Consider the following 17,628-nt stretch of genomic DNA (forward strand, 5'->3'; position numbering starts at 1 on the left):
TCCCTTACCTAGTTAAGCTACTGAGCAGAGACTGGAGCCCAGGTCTACCTGAATTTCATTAAGTCCTAGAGTTTTCATTAAGTTGTCTCCCTTTATCTCAACCTCACTCCCTCATCCTTTCGAAATGTGACCTTACTTCCAACTCAGAATAGAAGTCACTAGTAATATTTGACACATGTGGTCAATCTCCTTCTGAAAACACGTTCTTCTCCTGGTTTCCAGGACCTCATAATCTCTTAATTTTCCTCCTATGGCAGGGTTACCTTCACTTAACTTTTTTTGCTGGTTTCTTATCTCTAAACCCTATTCTAAGAATGCCCCCAGGATTCAGTCCTCAGACCTCTTCTCTTCATAGGTACATTCATTCCCTTGGTGACTTCATCCAGACTATGACTCTAAATAGTCTACATGGTGATGGACTTTCAAATTTGTACCTCAAATCCAGACCTCTTCCCTACACTCCAGAAATGCTTATTTGACATGTATATCTAATAAATGCCTTCAACTTAAGTGTCAAACAGAAGTATCAAATTTGACATGTCCAAAACCTAATTTCTAATTTGCCATCAAAAAACTTGTTTCTCCAACACACACACACACACACACACACACACACACACACCCCATCCCCACTGCAGTGAATGGCAATATCATCCATCCATTTGGTCAGGCCAAAAACCTGGCAATGATCCTCAACTCCTTTCCTTCTCTCACATGCTACATTCAATCTATCACGCAATCCTGATGGCTATTCATCAAAACACACCCAGGATTGATTATGTCTTACCACCTCCACTTGCACCTTGGTGCAAGCCACTATAATCAGTTATCTGGATTATTGCAGTTAACTTCTAACAAGCTTCCAATCAATAGCTTTTTCTCAACACTGCAACGGAAGTGATGCTATTAAAATGAAAACTAGATCATATACCTATACTGCTTAAAAATTTCCTAATGGCCTCCTACTACATTCAGAGCAAAAGACCAATATCCTCACAACATATACAACTGCCTAAACAATTCTCCACTATTCTTACTCTATACAAGCCATGATAGACTCCTAGCTAATCTAAGAACATGCTGCTAAGTATTACACTTCCTCAGTGCTTTTTTGATTATCATTCTATCTGGAATATTCTTCCTCCCATATACCTGAATGGCTTGTTTCCTCATTTCTTTTAAATGTTCACTGAAATTTCACTTTCTCAGTAAGATCTTCCATGATCATTCTATGAAATTGCAAAAAACACAAAAATCACTACTACTGATATTTTTTATTTCCCTACCCTACTTAATTTTTCTCCACGGTATGTATTAGTTTCTTAAATACTATCTGATTTACTTCTTTAGCATGTGTATTGTTTACTACCTGTCTTCTGACTAAAATGTGATCTCTGATAGGGAAAAAATTTTGGTCAATTTTATTCATTCACATGTTCCCAGTGCCTAGAGCAGTACCTAGTAAATAATTAGGTGTTCAATATATATTTACTGAAAGAAGGAATGAATCAATCAGTAAATAGAAAGTGAATGACAACCTTGGCATATGTTGTTGAGGAATAATGGAAGCTTCATGAACTGCAAGAACCAATTCCAGAACACAAATTGATAAAATCATACCTCCAATAGCACAATGACAGCTGATGAAGATGCAGTAGATCAAAGTAAATACATTCATTATGTGCTTCCTACCACAATCATTTGCACAAAGTTTAATACAGAGGCACAGAAGAATCTGAAAGAATGCATCAAAAAAGCTTGCAGATCATGGTAAGAGCTTCTGGTTAGGGGCCACCAGTTAATAACTTTAAAGCACAGGGAGAGAGAGATGTCAGTAGTCAAGTCATAGTACTGGGATGATATTTTAATGGGTATATGTGCAAGGCTGAATGAACTCAGCAGGCTTGGGTTGCTCAAACCCTGTACATTCACAAGGAAAGTCAGTCTTCAGGATTGGCCCTTGGTCAGCCCCTGGGAAATAAGCTCTGATCCCTTGGAATATTCGGGCTGGTAAGAGCATTTTTGTATACCAAAGATGTTGGGCCACACCTGACACCAATCTGACTAGATAGTTCATCCAAACGACAGAAAGAATGATGAAAGCTGTGTGCTAGATTTTGCTCAGGGTGGCTGGAATCTGAGCAGCTAAAGGAAGCCATGCAGGTTCTGCTTACCTACATGACTGACCTATAATAAACAGCCTGGATATCAAGATTTGGGTGAGTTTCCCTCACTGATAACACTTTGCACAGGTTGTCACACATTGTTGGTGGGGGAATTAAGCGCATCCATACGATTCTACTGGAAAAGGACACCTGAAGGTTTCTCTTGGATTTTGTCCCGTATGCCTTTCCTTTTGCTGTTTTTAATCTGTATCTTATCGCAACAATAAGCCATAATCACTAGTTTATCAGTTTTCCTAAATCCGTTGAGTCCTCATTAGGCCTGAGAGTGGTCACTGTAAGGCCATTATCACCCTGATACCAAAACCAGAGAAAGACACTACAAAAAAAGAAAATTATAGATCAATATCTTTGATCAATATAGATGCAAAAATTCTGAAATATATTGCTAATAAAAATATTAGCAAACTAAATCCAACAAAACATAAAAAGGATGACACACCATGATCAAATGGATTCATTTCAGAATCACAGGATGGTTCAAACATATACAAATAAATCAATGTGATACTCCACATTGGCATACATACGAAAAAAGCAAAAGCCACATGGTCATCTCAATAGATGTAGAAAAAGCATTTGACAAGATTCAACATCCATTAAAGATAAAACCTCTCACCAAAGTAGGTATACAGGGAACATATCTCAACACATTAAAGGCCATTTACAACAAACCCACAGCCAACATAATAACGAACGGTGAAAAACTAAAAGCTTATGTGCTAAATTTAAAACAAAGACAAGGATGAGCACTCTATCTATTTCTATTACAGTACTGGAAGTCCTAGCCACAGCAATCAGACAAGAAAAAGAAATTAAAGGTATCCAAATTGGAAGGTAAGAGGTAAAACTGTCACCATTTGTGATATGAAACTATATAGAGAACCCTAAAGGCTCCACACAAAAACTATTTGAACTAATAAATTAATTCAGCAAGGTAGCAGGATACAAGATCATATAAAAATCAGTTGCATTCTTTATACTAATAATTAAATATCAGAAAGAGAAAGTAAAAAAATAATCCTATTAACAATAATGTTTGAAAAAAAACAACAACAAAAAAACTCTAGGAAGAAACTTAACCAAGGAGGCAAAAGAACTATACACTACGAACTATAAAACCCTGATGAAACAAACTGAAGAAGATTCAAAGAAATGGAAAGATATCCCATGCTCTTGGATTGGAAGAATTAATATTGTTAAAATGGCCATGCTACCCAAAGCTATCTACAGATTTAATGCAATTTCTGTCAAAATACCTACAAAATTTTTCACAGACCTAGAACAAATAATCCTAAAATTTATATGGAACCACAAAAGACCCTGAATTGCCAAAGCAATCCTAAGGAAAAAGAGCAAAGCTGGAAGTATCATGCTCCCTGACTTCAGACAATACTACAGATCTACAATAATCAAAATAGCAGCACTATTTATAATAGCCAAATCATTGAAATAACCCAAATGCCCTTCAATAGACAAGTAGCTTAAGAAGATGTGGTATATATGTGTGTGTATGTGTATGTGTGTGTATACAGACATACACACATACATATATAATGGAATATTACTCAGCCATAAAAATAATGAAATTTTGCCATTTGCAACAACATGGACCAAGAGAATATTACACTCAATGAAGTAAGTCAGACAGAGAAAGACAAATACTATATGACATCATTTCATGTGGAATCTAAAATACAATATAAATGAATCTATATATGAAACAGAAACAGACTCACAGACATGGAAAACAAACTTAAGGTTACCAAGGGAGAGAGAAAGGAAGGAAGAGACAAATTAGAAGTATGGGATTAACAGATATAAACTACTACACATAAAAGAGATAAGCAACAAGGATTTACTGTATAGCACAGGGAATTATAGTAAATATCTTGTAATAATCTATAATGGAATATAATCAGAAAGTAATTGAATCACTATGCTGTTTACTTGAAGCTAACACAATATTTGTAAATCAACTATATACTTCAATTAAAAAAATAAATAAACAGAAATGTTAAAAATAAATTTTTTTTAAAGTTACAAAAGTATAGTTATAAAATAAATAATTCCTGGGGAGTTAATGCACAGAATGATAAATATAGTTAATAATACTGCAGTGTGTATTTGAAAGTTGCTAAGAGAGTAAATCTTAAAAGTATTCATCACAAGAAATAAAGTTTGTAACTATGTGGTTATGGATATCAACTAGATCAATACAATTTGATGTATTGCAGTGATCATTTTAGTATTATTACTCTAGTATTCTCAAACCTACTAAGGATGTTTTTCCAGCCAATGTTATATAAACTGTACAGTTTATGGGCATAAATAATCTATGCAATTCTAATCACTCTTTCATTTAAATGCTGGGGGAAAATATTAAAAAGGATCACTACTGTGATTAGTGATACAGGTCACAAATATATAGTGAAAACATTCCCCCAAACACACTTTTGAAAAATTTAACACTATGAATAAATATTAACATACAAATATCATTGTAGCTCTAGGCTACAATCAACATTTTGGTTATTCAGTGAAATTTCTACACTGTAGTCTTGAGCATGTATGAGCACACACACATGCACAGCAAAAATAAAAATTTAGTAATCAAATCTAGTAATCAGTTACCTTGGCAATAATAACTTCTTTCTTCAGAATCTTCATAGCATAGTATTTCCCACTTGCCTTCTCTCGAACCAAAATAACTTTCCCAAAAGTGCCTTTACCTAGCAGTTTCAAATAGTCAAAATCATTCATTGTCTGAAAAATACAAATCAAAAAATGTAATATGAAACATTTGATGCAATTTATTTTTAAACATGTAAGTATAATTTGCATTATCTACGCAAAAGCAAATTTTACCAATTTCTAAGCACACTTAAATGAATAAGAATCAGACTGGCATTGACTGTCTCATCAGCAATCATGGAATGTTGAAAATAATTTAAGCAATTCTCAGATAATGGAGACAACAATTTTGAACCTAGAATTCCTCAAATACTCAAATTATCAGTAAGTATAAGGGCAAAGGGAAAAATAAAATCATTTTCAATCACTTTCGAGGACTCAAGTTGCTAAGGATTTAGTAGTAACACTACCCCCATACAATGTGACAATCAAAAATTTCCTCCACAAACATTTCCAAATACACCTAAGGGAAAAAGTACTTTTGATGGAAGTACTTGAGAATGTACTCTATCAAAAAAATGATGGACTCCAGGAAAGAGAAAAATATGTGTATACAAAATGTTGAAAACAATACTTAGCCCAATGTAAAGAAATCTGAGTGACAGCAGTACAACTTCTGAGAAAGTAATTGGTGTAATTCAGAACAGAACATCATGGAACTCTAAGAATGTCTATAATCCGCCTGTTTCCAGTTGTATTTCTCATTCCCATTTCTAAGTAAGGTAACTACTAGGATTTTGCCAAGCAAGACTGCTACTTGTTCCTACAGCCCCTTCCAAATACATGCTTTTCCTGCTCTGCTTTATTTACGAACATTCTTCCACAAACTTCCAAAATTTTGATAATGTTTATCCACAAATGCCCTTCCTCCATCCAGCTTCTTTATCATTTTTGTGGACTTGTCCCTTTTTTAAAAACATATTTTTATTGAAGTACAGTCAGTTTACCATGTTGTGTTAATTTCTGGTGTACAGCACAATACTTCACTCACATAGGAACATACATACATTTGTTCTCATATTCTTCCTCACCAGGGGTTACTACAAGATATTGAATATGGTTGCCTGTGCTATACAGTATAAACTTGTTGTTTATCTATTTTATATGTATTAGTATCTGCAAATCTCGAACTCCCAATTTATCCTTTCCTACCACCTTCCCCCCTCCCGGTAACCATAAGCTACCCAAGCAATAGAAATAAAAGCAAAAATAAACAAATGGAACCTAATTAAACTTCTAAGCTTTCACACAGAAAAGGAAACCATAAGCCAAACAAAAAGACAACGTACAGAATAGGAGAAAATATTTGCAAAAGATGAGAATGACAAGGGCTTAAACTCCAGAATATATAAACAGCTCATACAACTTCATAAAAAAAAAAACCCAATCCAAAAATGGGCAGAAGACCTAAACAAGCAATTCTCCAATGAAGACATACAAACGGCCAATAAGCAAATAGACTTGTCCCTTTTAAAAATTCCTTTGCTATCATTTTAATAAGCTTTTTGACAGAACAGGAGGTAACTGAGTATGCTCAGTTTACCATCTTAAATTTAAATTCAGTTTAGAGGGGTTTATAAATAATGAGTTAAGGGTCTGGGATTTCATCCTACAATCAGAAGTTATTGAAGATTTTTGTGCCTTTTTAGAACTATTTCTTTCCGGTGTACCACCCATTTGAAGTAAATGTCAGAAATGCCTCAAACCAACAACCTCAGCTAATACCTTAAAAAATTAGAGAAAGAGCAAATTAAACCCAAAAGAACTAGGAGGGAAAAAAAAAGATCAGTGAAGAAATCAATTAAATTTTAGAAAGAAAGAAAAACAGTAGAGAAAACCCAATGAAACCAAAAGCTGGTTCTTTGAGAAAATCAATAAAACTGATAAACCTCTAGCCAGATTAGTTAGCAAAGTAAACACAGAAGATGAAAATTACCAATATCAGGAATGAGAGGTGACATCACTACGGACTCTACAGATACTAAAAGGATCACAGGGAATATTATAAACAACTTTATGTCCATAAAAATCAACAACCTACATGAAATGAACAAATTCCCTGAAAATCTCAAACTCAAAGCTCACTCAAAAAGAAACTGATAACTTGAATAGTCCTATATCTATCAAGGAAATTGAATTTGTGGTCAAGAACCTTTCAACAAAGAAAGCTCCAGGACCAGATGGTTTCAATGATGAGCACTGTAAACATCCAAGGAAGAAATGATACCAACTGTATACAAACTCTGACAGAAAATTAAAAAGGAGAAAATAATTTTGAATTCATCTTATGAAGTCATCATTACCCTAAAACCAAAACCAAACAAAAACATAATAAGAAAACTAGTTTTCCTGTAATGTCTGTAGATACATGTAAAAATTCTAAAAATTTTAGAAATGAACGCCTAGACACCTTTTCAATAATATTTGTTATCTATAATTTTGGTAATTTTTGCAAATGTCAAGTTATACTGTCTGAACCATTCAATAATTTCTCTAATCCAACAAAAAAGTAGCAAGAGATATCAGAAAAAAATAATCAAGTATATTTATGAATTCAACTAAAAATCAAAGATGTGGCACTAAATCTACAGAACACAGTTAACAGAGACAATGTCACTTGAACGAATAATGGCTAATATTAAGTCATTTTAATTTTCATTAACTGATTTTTAAAAATCAAGGAATACTATATTACCACAAAGCTACTTGTGCTAGTAGCCTCCAAAGATAATTGCCCCTAATCCCTCCATCCCTCCTTCCTGTACATATATGTATGTCATTCTTTCCATGAAGAGGAAGAGTCAACTCTCCCTCTCCCTGGGCTGGCTTTCTGCCCAGCTTTGAACATGGACTATGATCAAAGTGATACTGTGCCAGTTCCTGACTTAGCCTTTAAGTCTGGCAGCTTATACTTTCTCCCTCTTGGAAAAGTCATTCTTAAAAGTCAGCTCTCATGCTGTACGGAAGTCCAGGCTATCTGCTAGAGAGAGAGGTCATACAGAGTGGCCCTGGAAGATGAGACAACACATGAAGAGAGAGATCACTGGAGGAGAACCAAGAATCCAGACATGTGAGAAAGGCTTTCTTCAATTTTCCATCCCAGCCCATGTGCCAGCCAAATGCAGCTGCTTGAAAGATCCATGTGAGACCAACAGAACGGCCCAGGCAAAACACAAAATCATGAGAAACATATACTGTAATTGTTTTAAGACATTAAATGTGGGTAGTTTATTCCATAGCAATAAAGAACTAAGAAGCGTTATTCTCATAACTTGGCCATAATGTCATTTTATTGCTCAAAGCTTCATTTGAGAAGTACCCTCCTCATTTTTTTCCTAAAAGCACTGGAAATTGATGCTTGCTGTGTCCCATTACCAAATATCACATAAACTGAAACTGAATTGTGGGGATAAAAATTAGAAAAGAATTTATAAATTACTTTATGATATCTTCATATGAAAAGCAATATATAATTATAAAATATTCTATATTCTTTAAGAACTGCAATACTTAGGGACAAGAATTGGGGACAAGAGGTTAAAAAAAAGTACGACAGCCTTAAGTCTAAATTTCACAACTTCTGTTAGTATGTCAATCTTAAAAAAAAAGGAATTTGCATAGAAATTTAAACTACTAAAGAAGCATTCTATTTGACAAAATCAGAAACAGACGTCGTATCTATTTTGACGAAACGTCAAAAATTTAAAAAGTATCTGATACCAGATATCATCTTCAGTGTGGTATACACAGTAATTACCTAGTCCTTACAAATGAAATGTAACCTATTACAAATTATTTTACTCTTTTGGACAGTATTAAGGGAAAAAGATACTGTGAGATTTTAATTAAACATTACAGCATAAGATACTCTCCAAAAAAATTAATCCTCTAAAACAGAAACCTAACAAAGTATTAGGAAAATAATTCACACAGTTACACTCTTTCCTTTACATAATCTCTAACATATAAATGTGGCTGTTTTAGGTTAAGAGATGCATGTGCATACATAACATGTGCTTAATAAGTGAATTCAAATCACACACACTAGAATATAAGAAAAAGACTGTCTAGCCCCAAAATTAGTCAAATTAGTAGTTTTAGTACATTTTGTCAAAAAAAAAAATCAATTCCACATACATTTGCAATGTAAGAGATAAACCAAATAAAGTCCATGGGGTAAAAAGGAGGCTCTCAAGAAGTTCACCTCTCCGCCTACATCTCTGTGCTCTAGTGCTTTTTCCCAAAGAAAGGGGAAGCTCTAATGTGATTGGTCAACTCTTACAACACCGATTATGCTGCTCCTCCCTCTGGGTATGGATTTCAGTAGGTCCAACCATCCCTTCTTTTCTTTCTCTCCCTCTCTGTATGCTAGCCATTGCTGAGTTATGGCACCAGGCATTAAGTAATAAAATTCCAAGAACTGGATTCAGACTTAATGGGAAGATAGGAGATACTGATTATACTTTATACCTAAGTCATAAGATGATAATCAGCTGCTCCCAGAGAGGTCGATATTTGTCACTAAAAAATTAAGCAGAGTTTTGTTTCTCACTGGCTGTTGATCCTTTTATGCTGTGCTCCTTCCCATACATTATCTATACATGGGTATAGATAATGGCAGCCTGGCAGACCAAGATTAGGCACCTTTGAGTCCTCTAATCAAATTCCTTTGAAACATCATCTTTTAATCTAAAAAAAATATCAGCACTTGAATCTGATTGCAAGGCCTTTGCCTCTTCTCTCCACCACCCCACCCCTCCTCCTCCCCAGTATCTTTCTCTCTCCAAGAGTTTTCAACCTGGAGAGCAGATATTGCGGCAATATTCAACCACTAAGGAAAGTAACCATCTGCCTGATCCAGGGGAAAGAGAGCAGGTAGGACAATTCTCGGCAAAGCTACCGTAATCAGTAGCTGTTCTCCTCATCCTAATGGCCATTTGTCAAACAGTGAATAAAGAAGAAAACGTATTTTGTAAATTATGAGGACATTCTTATCTCAGAATATTTGTTTACAATCCGAATGACAGACATAAAGGACATACAGTTGATTCTTGAACAACATGGTTTTGCACTTATATGTGGACTTTTTCCCAATAGTAGGTACTACATGATTCACTGTTAGTTGAATCCTCAGATTCAAAGAATCACAGATACAAAGGAATCCTGGATATGGAGGAACTGCTGCTTCAGAGGAACCACAGATATGGAGGAACCAAGGACACAGAGGGCCGATTATAACTTATATGCAGATTTTTAACTGTGTGGAGGGTGGAGTCACCACGTCCCCACATTGTTGAAGAGTCAACTGTAGTTCCAGAGCCATTTATCTTAAGGAAGTGATAGTAATATTTTACCTGTTGAACCAAGTTATTATGATCGTTATAGAATAGTTAATGGTACAAATGTTCCCTTTCTATACTGTTTGTTATTTCAAACTATTTTACACTATTTCACTTTAAATGAAAATATAAAATTACAATGAAAATAAGATACAGGCCAATAACACAATGGACCCCCTAAAATTCAAAATACTTCTGACTCTACCAATTTTTCATTTCAGTGACAGAATCCTAAGACTCTGCTTTAAAAATATGTGAATGTTTAATTATCTTTATGTGGATAAAGTAGAATTATCAGCTAATAATACCTAATATTCACTAAGCACTTAGTATGAGAGCACTTTACATGTACTACCAACTACATCTTAATCTTCACAACTCTATGAGTTAAGTACCACTGTTATCCCCCTTTTATAGATGAAGGAACTAAAGGATTAAGAAACTTTCGCCACCATTACACACATGGTAGACCAAGGACTTAAACCCAGGAAGTAGGACAACAAAAACCTCACTTTTAACCAGTATTCTAATATTAAAATTCTACTGATTTTTCCAAGAGTACTCTCATAAAAAGTGCAGTTAACTAATATCCAAGCACTGTGTAAATGCAACAATTTGACATAATATTTTGAGAAACAGAGTACAATCATAAGAGAAATTATCTGTACAATTTTGTTTCTAATATAGCTTGGTTATTTTATAAGTATAACAATTACAGAGATTACAGAGGCTCCAGATACATGAATCAATAAAAAGAAGTGAACTCCACACTGAAGTTGCACAGTATATAAAGTCATTATATACTTAACAAGATATTTAACTTCTCTAAATATCAGATGACTCAACTATAAAATGGCATAATAGTACCAATCTCATATGATTCCACTGAGGATTAAATGAGATAATATATAAAAAGATACTGCTCAGAGCCTAGCACAAAATAACCATATAATAAATGCTTATAAGTGATAATTAGTGAAGATGATAAATTCTAAGATAATCAACACTAGTAATTGCAAGAGGAAAATACATTATGTTTTTATCATCATTTATAATCAACCTTTACAGAAAAAGTAAAATCTATCATACTTTTCCATTTTCATATCTTTCAAAATGTTTGTCTCACTTCAAAGTTCCTTTAAGTAAATTTCTATATTCAGTTGCAAAATTCTTACATCCATCAGTAATAGTATTTCTAGTTAGTGTTATAAAATCCCCACTTTGAACCTGTAACTGCCTCGAAAGCATCTTATTATTAATCATTGCTATTAAGCAGAATTTTAGGAATTATACAGAATAAAACAGCGTATAGCTGGTATAGTTTGTTATTGAATGAGGTACTTTATTATTGAAAGGATGAGAATAATCGGGATCTGACTTTAAATTTATGAGCACAGTCAGATTTCAAATTAAGTGTACACGTGTACAAACATACGCAAAAGAAACTTAATTCTCTCTGAGTAGGTGGGTAAAGCTACTTGTGTTTTTCTCTTTGCAATGACTGAGAACAAGGGCAGGGGATGGTTAAGGTGACTCAAAGAAAAAAGGGATTCAGTTCAACCAACAGAGGCTAAGGTAAGCCTTCAAGCAAGACACATTGGGTTCTTACACATGTCGCCAAGATCAACACAGAATATTACTCTAATTAGAATATAAATTTCAGATAAGGAAAGAACAATTAACTAACTCTAAGTTGTGACTGTATAGCTCACATGGTCAGCACATAGGAAAAAGAGGATTTTAACTCAGGCAGTCTAACGCCAAAGAGTTCTTAATCATGGTGCAAACACCAAATTACATGGAAAATTACCTTAAGAATTAGTGTTTTCCTACCTAAAGATTAATTTACAATCTATTATAACAAACATATTTTCACATGAAAAATGGTATGTTAAATCTATTTTGAACACCTGTATCTTTAGATTAATCTCAAAATACCATTTTTTACATAAGGGAGTTGCTTTACAATTTTCTGTAGCAATGAAAAACATAATTTACAATTCCCATAAATATATAAATTGGCGTTTATTATTCCGGAGCACTGAGGGAAGGAAAAAGCTGCTTCCCTCACTGGATCAGAAGCAACTATTAAAATAAAAAGCTGTAATTTCCAAGGTTGTTCATCTTCCTGCTGACATTAGTGAGGCTGGGGCACCAAGTAGGAAGTACACCAAAGCTATTTCAGCTTCTGCTTTCAGGAGAACACAGAATGCCAAATGGAAAAGGACCAACTCATTAGGGAAAACATTTTATTTCCAAGTTTCTAAAATGGTATTAAAAAACAATAAGGGAAAAATGCAAATCATAAAATAGTATGAAGGCGTATCAGTCACATCTTCCTCACAAGCCCTATCAACATGCAGTGCTAATTGCTAAAACACTGAAATAAGTGATGCTTCAATTATCCGGTTTTAAACAACAGGTTTAAGATTCACCTAAATAAAAACCACCCACACCCATATAATGGCATATCATAAGATAACTGTCTGACAATTTCTGCGAATGGCAGTTGTTAGTACATTTCTTCCACACACATAAATGTTGTGAGTAGGGGAGTAAGTTATTCTTTTCTACCTTTCTTTTATGATGAGTTGTAGAAGCATCCATCTCTTCCTCCCCTATATTATCAATTTGTGAAGTTGGACTACAATTCATTCTCTCTTCTTCTTGCCTCTGAAGTCTGTCTGCTACAGCCTGAATAGCTTCTGTCCATTCTTCCCTATAAAAATCAGTAAAAATTCCCATTAATAAGGAGTGGTAAATGATTCAAATACTCTTTAATAAAATATAAAATCAACACAAAGTCCACTCTAGAATAATACATATCCTCCACCTTTACTCCAAAACAGAATTAATCTTAAAAGCATTTTACATTACAGGCCTAAAGTTTGTAGTAGCATTTATTTGGACGTATGTTAAAGGAAAAAAGAAGGAAAGGTTCAGTAAAATCCTTTAAAAGTACAGTTAAATTTTAATTTGCTGCACACATCTTATCTACAAAGTAGAGACCCCCAAAAGTTTGCTGTACTTTTTTTTTTTAATGTTTTGTTTAGCCACTCTAAGTCCATCATTGACATACTCAGTTTCTTTACTGTGGTCCAACAGAAGTTCTAAGAATAAGATTTCAAAGCCAAAACATTTCATTGTTCAATTGTCATAGGTAATTTTCTTTTTTAAAACATGGTAAGCATAGTTTACAGCTTAAATAGGAAGTCTCAAGAGCAGCAGTATCAAGCTCTTATTTTTTGACAGTTGTGCTACGTGCCCCAGCAGTACACTCGCCTCTTGTCACCCAAGGGCGAGGAGCCAGCTGGTCCCAGGGTAGGGGTCTGGCCTGCAATTGCAGATTCTGTTCTGCAGGCTGTAGGGTGGTAGTTTTCTTGCTTCTGGTGTCTGCCCTTGTTGGGTAAGGCTGGTCTGGAGGTCTGTGCAGGCCTCCTGGTGGGAGGGGCCGGTGCCTGCCGACTGGTGGGTGGAACTGTTTCCTGGCCCTTTGGTGGGTGGGCTGTGTCTAGGGGCGTGACTAGATGAGGTTGCAGGCTCAGGAAGTCTTTAGGTAGCCTGTCTGCTGATAGGTAGGGCTATATTCCCAGCCACTTAGCTGTTTGGCCTGAGGTGTCCCATCACTTAAGCCTACTGTTGGGTTAGGTCCAGGTCTTGGTTCTAGAGACCCCAATCAAGATGTCAGCCTCCCAGAGAGTTTATGCTGATGAATACTCCCCAATATGTCTGCCACCAGTTTTTATGTCCCCAGGGTGAACCACAGCCACCCCCTCTCCCCCAACTTCCCCAGGATACCCTCCTAGACCAGCAGGCAAGTCTGGCCCAGGCTCCTATAAAATCACTGTTTCCGCACTGGGTCACGGTACATGCAAGATTTTGCACCGTGCACTTTAAGTATCAAGTCTCTGTTTCCCCAGTCCTGTGGAGCTCTTGCAATTTATTCCCACTGGCCTTCAAAGCTGAATGCTCCAGGAGCTCCTCCTCCCAATCCCAGACCCCTGGCCTGGGGTGCCTGACCATGGGAGAACCTCCACAATATAATCACTCTCCAGCTTGTGCATCACCCGCCCAGGGAGTATGTGACCTGGTTATATCACAAGCATACCCGTTGTACTGTCCCACTGTGGTCCCCTCTTTAGGTCTCCAATTGTAGAAGGTCTTTTTCGGTCGGTTCCAGTCTTTTTTTTATCAACAGTTGTTCAGTAGTAGGTTGTGGTTTTGTTGTGTTCATGAGAGGAGGTGAGCTCAAGGTCCTTCTATTCTGCCACTTTGACAAGAACCCTTGGCTTAAATCTATCACTCTAAAGTCTTTTGAATTAAGCATTTATTCCACTTACATTTATAGTAGTTACTGATAGGTATTTATTTATTGCCATTTTGTTTTACTGTTTTCTCATTGTTTTGTAGTTCTTTTTTGTTCCTCTCTACATTCCATGTCAATTGTTTTTGTTGATCTATCACCTCAATCTAATCTGCTCTTTTGAAGGCAAAATATCATTTTTCTCTATATGCTTTGAGGATTTTCTTATTGCCTTTTGTTTTCAAAAGTCTAATGGAATTAGATGAGTTTTCATTCTATTTTTTTCCACATAGGACTTATAGGACTTCTTGAATATATGGTCTGATATATATATATATTTTTTTACCATTTTAGAAAGTTTTCAGCCATTATCTCTTCAAATACTTTCTGCCCTCATTTTTTCATTCTTCTTTTTTGAGACTCCAATTGTGTATTATGTGAGGCCATCTCACTTTGTCTTATATTCTATTCTTATTTATTTTAATTTTACATCCTTTTAATTTTATCTGGATATTGTTAAAACTTACCTTTGAGTTCACTAACTTTCCCTAATGCTAAGCCAAATTTACTGTTAAAACTAGTGTTTACCCACTAACACCAATCATTTTAAATATTTTATTTTTCAATTTCAGAATTCCCATTTTATTCGTTTTTTGTCATTTCTATCTCTATGCTGAATTTCCCAGCTTCAACTTTTATTTCCTTGAACATACTAATACATAGTTCTTTTAATCTGTCTGACAAGTCCATTTTCTGGAGCCCCTATTAATCTGACTCTGTTGTCAGTTTTGTTTTTCTGGCTTCGGCCACGTTGTCTTGAATCTTTATGTACTTGTTTATTTTTTTTTAATAAGTACTGAACAATGCACATGAAAAAGTAAAGAAATAGTTTGAGGCCTAGTAAGATATAAGATATAATCTTCCTTTAGAGATTTGCTTCTAGCAGGCACCAAGGAGACTAGCAAAAGTGGATTATGTTAACCAAATTTAAGGGCTGAAATAATTTAATGCTAGACTTAATTCCTTAAAAGATAAGTTTATACTCAGTTTACTTTTTATCTTAGGGTATAGTCCTTTAGAGTGCTAATCTAAAACAGTCATTTTTGATTACTCCTTTTGGTAGGCCCTGTATGCCAGAGTATGACTCCCCAATCTGACGGTTACTCCACATCTTTAACATCTCATACATGTCTTCTAGAATTGATAGACAACCCCAGTCAAAGAGCTGGCTCACCTCTCTGGGTTTCTTTCTTCCATAGTTTTGGCCCATAATTCTTCACAACCTTATTGGCTCTTCAATGCTTTTTTTTTTTTTTTTAAATTCTGTCCAGTTTTTCCAGTGGCCTAAATTACTTAAGTAACCATAAGTGAACTACACAGGTGTGTGTGTGTGTGTGTGTGTGTGTGTGTGTGTGTGTGTGTGTGTGTGTAGGAAGCTTCCTATAAGACTTGCTTCTATTTCACCTGAATCTAAGTGTGGACAGTAATGGGCACCAGTTCGGAGGCTTCTGAGAACAAAGGTGATGGTATGGACTACCACCCACTCATTCACCATAGTCCCTCTTCCTGGCTCAGCGCAGAATGGCAGGAGAAAACCTCTGACTCTCAGCTTCCTCCCTGGGGAGGGAAAGAGTTGGAGCCAGTGTCCAATGTTCTGGCATTTCAAAGGGCTCCTAAAGTAACTTGTTTCTTTCTTGCTTATCTCAAGGTGCTGACAAGACCTGGTCCACTCTAGATGCCCAAAGACCACTGATAACCAAACATAGTTGGGAAGTTTGCTGCATTTTAACAACACACTCTTAAACAGTCTTAAACAACTAATGGGTCCAAAAAGATATCAAAAGGGAAATTTAAAAAATATCTTCAGACAAATAAAAAGAAAAATGCAACAAAACAAAACAGGGGATGCAGCAAAAGTGATAGTAAGAGGGAAGGTTTTAGTGGTAAATGCCTACATTAAAAAGGACAAGAGATCTCAAATAAACAACCTAACTTTATACACACATACCTAAGCCTACGGATAGGAGAAGGGAGAAAATAATAAAGAGTAGATCAGAAACACAAAATAGTGAACTGAAAAATTCAAAGTAAGAGTTGGTTTTTTGAAAAGATCAAAATTAACAAACCTTAAGCTAAACTAGTTAAGAAAAAAAGAGAGAAGACTCAAATAAATAAAATCAGAAGTGAAGGAGGAGACATTGAAACTGGTATCACAGAAATAGAGGATAAGAGATTACTATAAACAACTATAGGTCAACAAACTGGATAACCTAGAAGAAATGGATAAATTCCTAGAACCATACAACCTACCAAGACTGAATCAAGAAAAAATAGAAACCTTGAACAATCCAATAATAAATAAGATTAACTCAGTACTCAGAAACCTCCCAACAAAGAAAACCCTAGTACCAGATGGCTTCACCTGTGAATTATATCAAACATTCAAAGAAGAATTAATACCAATCCTTCTTAAAGTTTTCCAAAAAATAGAAGGGAAAACACTTCCAAATACAGTTTATAAGGCCCGCATCATCCTGATATCAATGCCAGATTTAAAAGACATACACAAGAAAAGAAAACTACAAGCCAATATTCCTGATGAACTTACATGCAAATCCTCAACAAAACTGAACTTATGAGTGCACTAAAAGGATCACACACCTTAACCATGTGGGATTTATCCCTGGGATGCAAGAATGATTCAATACATGCAAATCAATCAATGTGATATACCACATTAACACAAGGAAGGATAAAAATTGCATGATCATCTCAACAGGTGCAGAAAAAGCATTGGTATTCAACTCTTTCATGGAATAGAAGAAAATTACTTCAACATAATAAAGGCCACACATAAAGGCCATAGCTGACATCATATTCAATGGTGAAAAACTAAAGATTTTTCCTCTAAGATCAGAACAAGAAAAAGATGCCCATTCTTGCCACTTCTACTCAACAGAGTTTTGGAAGTCCTGGCCACAGCATTTAAGTAAAAAGAAAAAAAAAAAAGAAAAAAAAGAAAAGAAAAGAAATAAAAAGCATCCAAATTAGAAAGGATCATGTCTCAGCAGATGACATGATCTTATCTACAGAAAACCCAAAAGATTTC

At 35.2% G+C, this 17,628-nt stretch overlaps 1 protein-coding gene across 10 annotated transcripts in view; it reads right to left on the minus strand.

Moving 5' to 3' along the window:
* Window positions 1–17,628, minus strand: part of AKT3 (AKT serine/threonine kinase 3) — a 210,645-nt gene that overhangs the window by 65,481 nt on the left and 127,536 nt on the right. For all 10 annotated transcript variants that reach the window (XM_064477233.1, XM_064477232.1, XM_064477235.1 and 7 more), the window contains 2 exons: window positions 12,791–12,935; window positions 4,818–4,949 (listed from right to left, as the gene is read on the minus strand). In XM_064477233.1, the coding sequence (XP_064333303.1) occupies window positions 4,818–4,949; window positions 12,791–12,935 (277 nt within the window). The remainder of the gene's footprint in view (window positions 1–4,817; window positions 4,950–12,790; window positions 12,936–17,628) is intronic.

This window comes from Camelus dromedarius, chromosome 21 (assembly GCF_036321535.1).
Source record: "Camelus dromedarius isolate mCamDro1 chromosome 21, mCamDro1.pat, whole genome shotgun sequence".
Lineage (NCBI taxonomy): Eukaryota > Metazoa > Chordata > Mammalia > Artiodactyla > Camelidae > Camelus > Camelus dromedarius.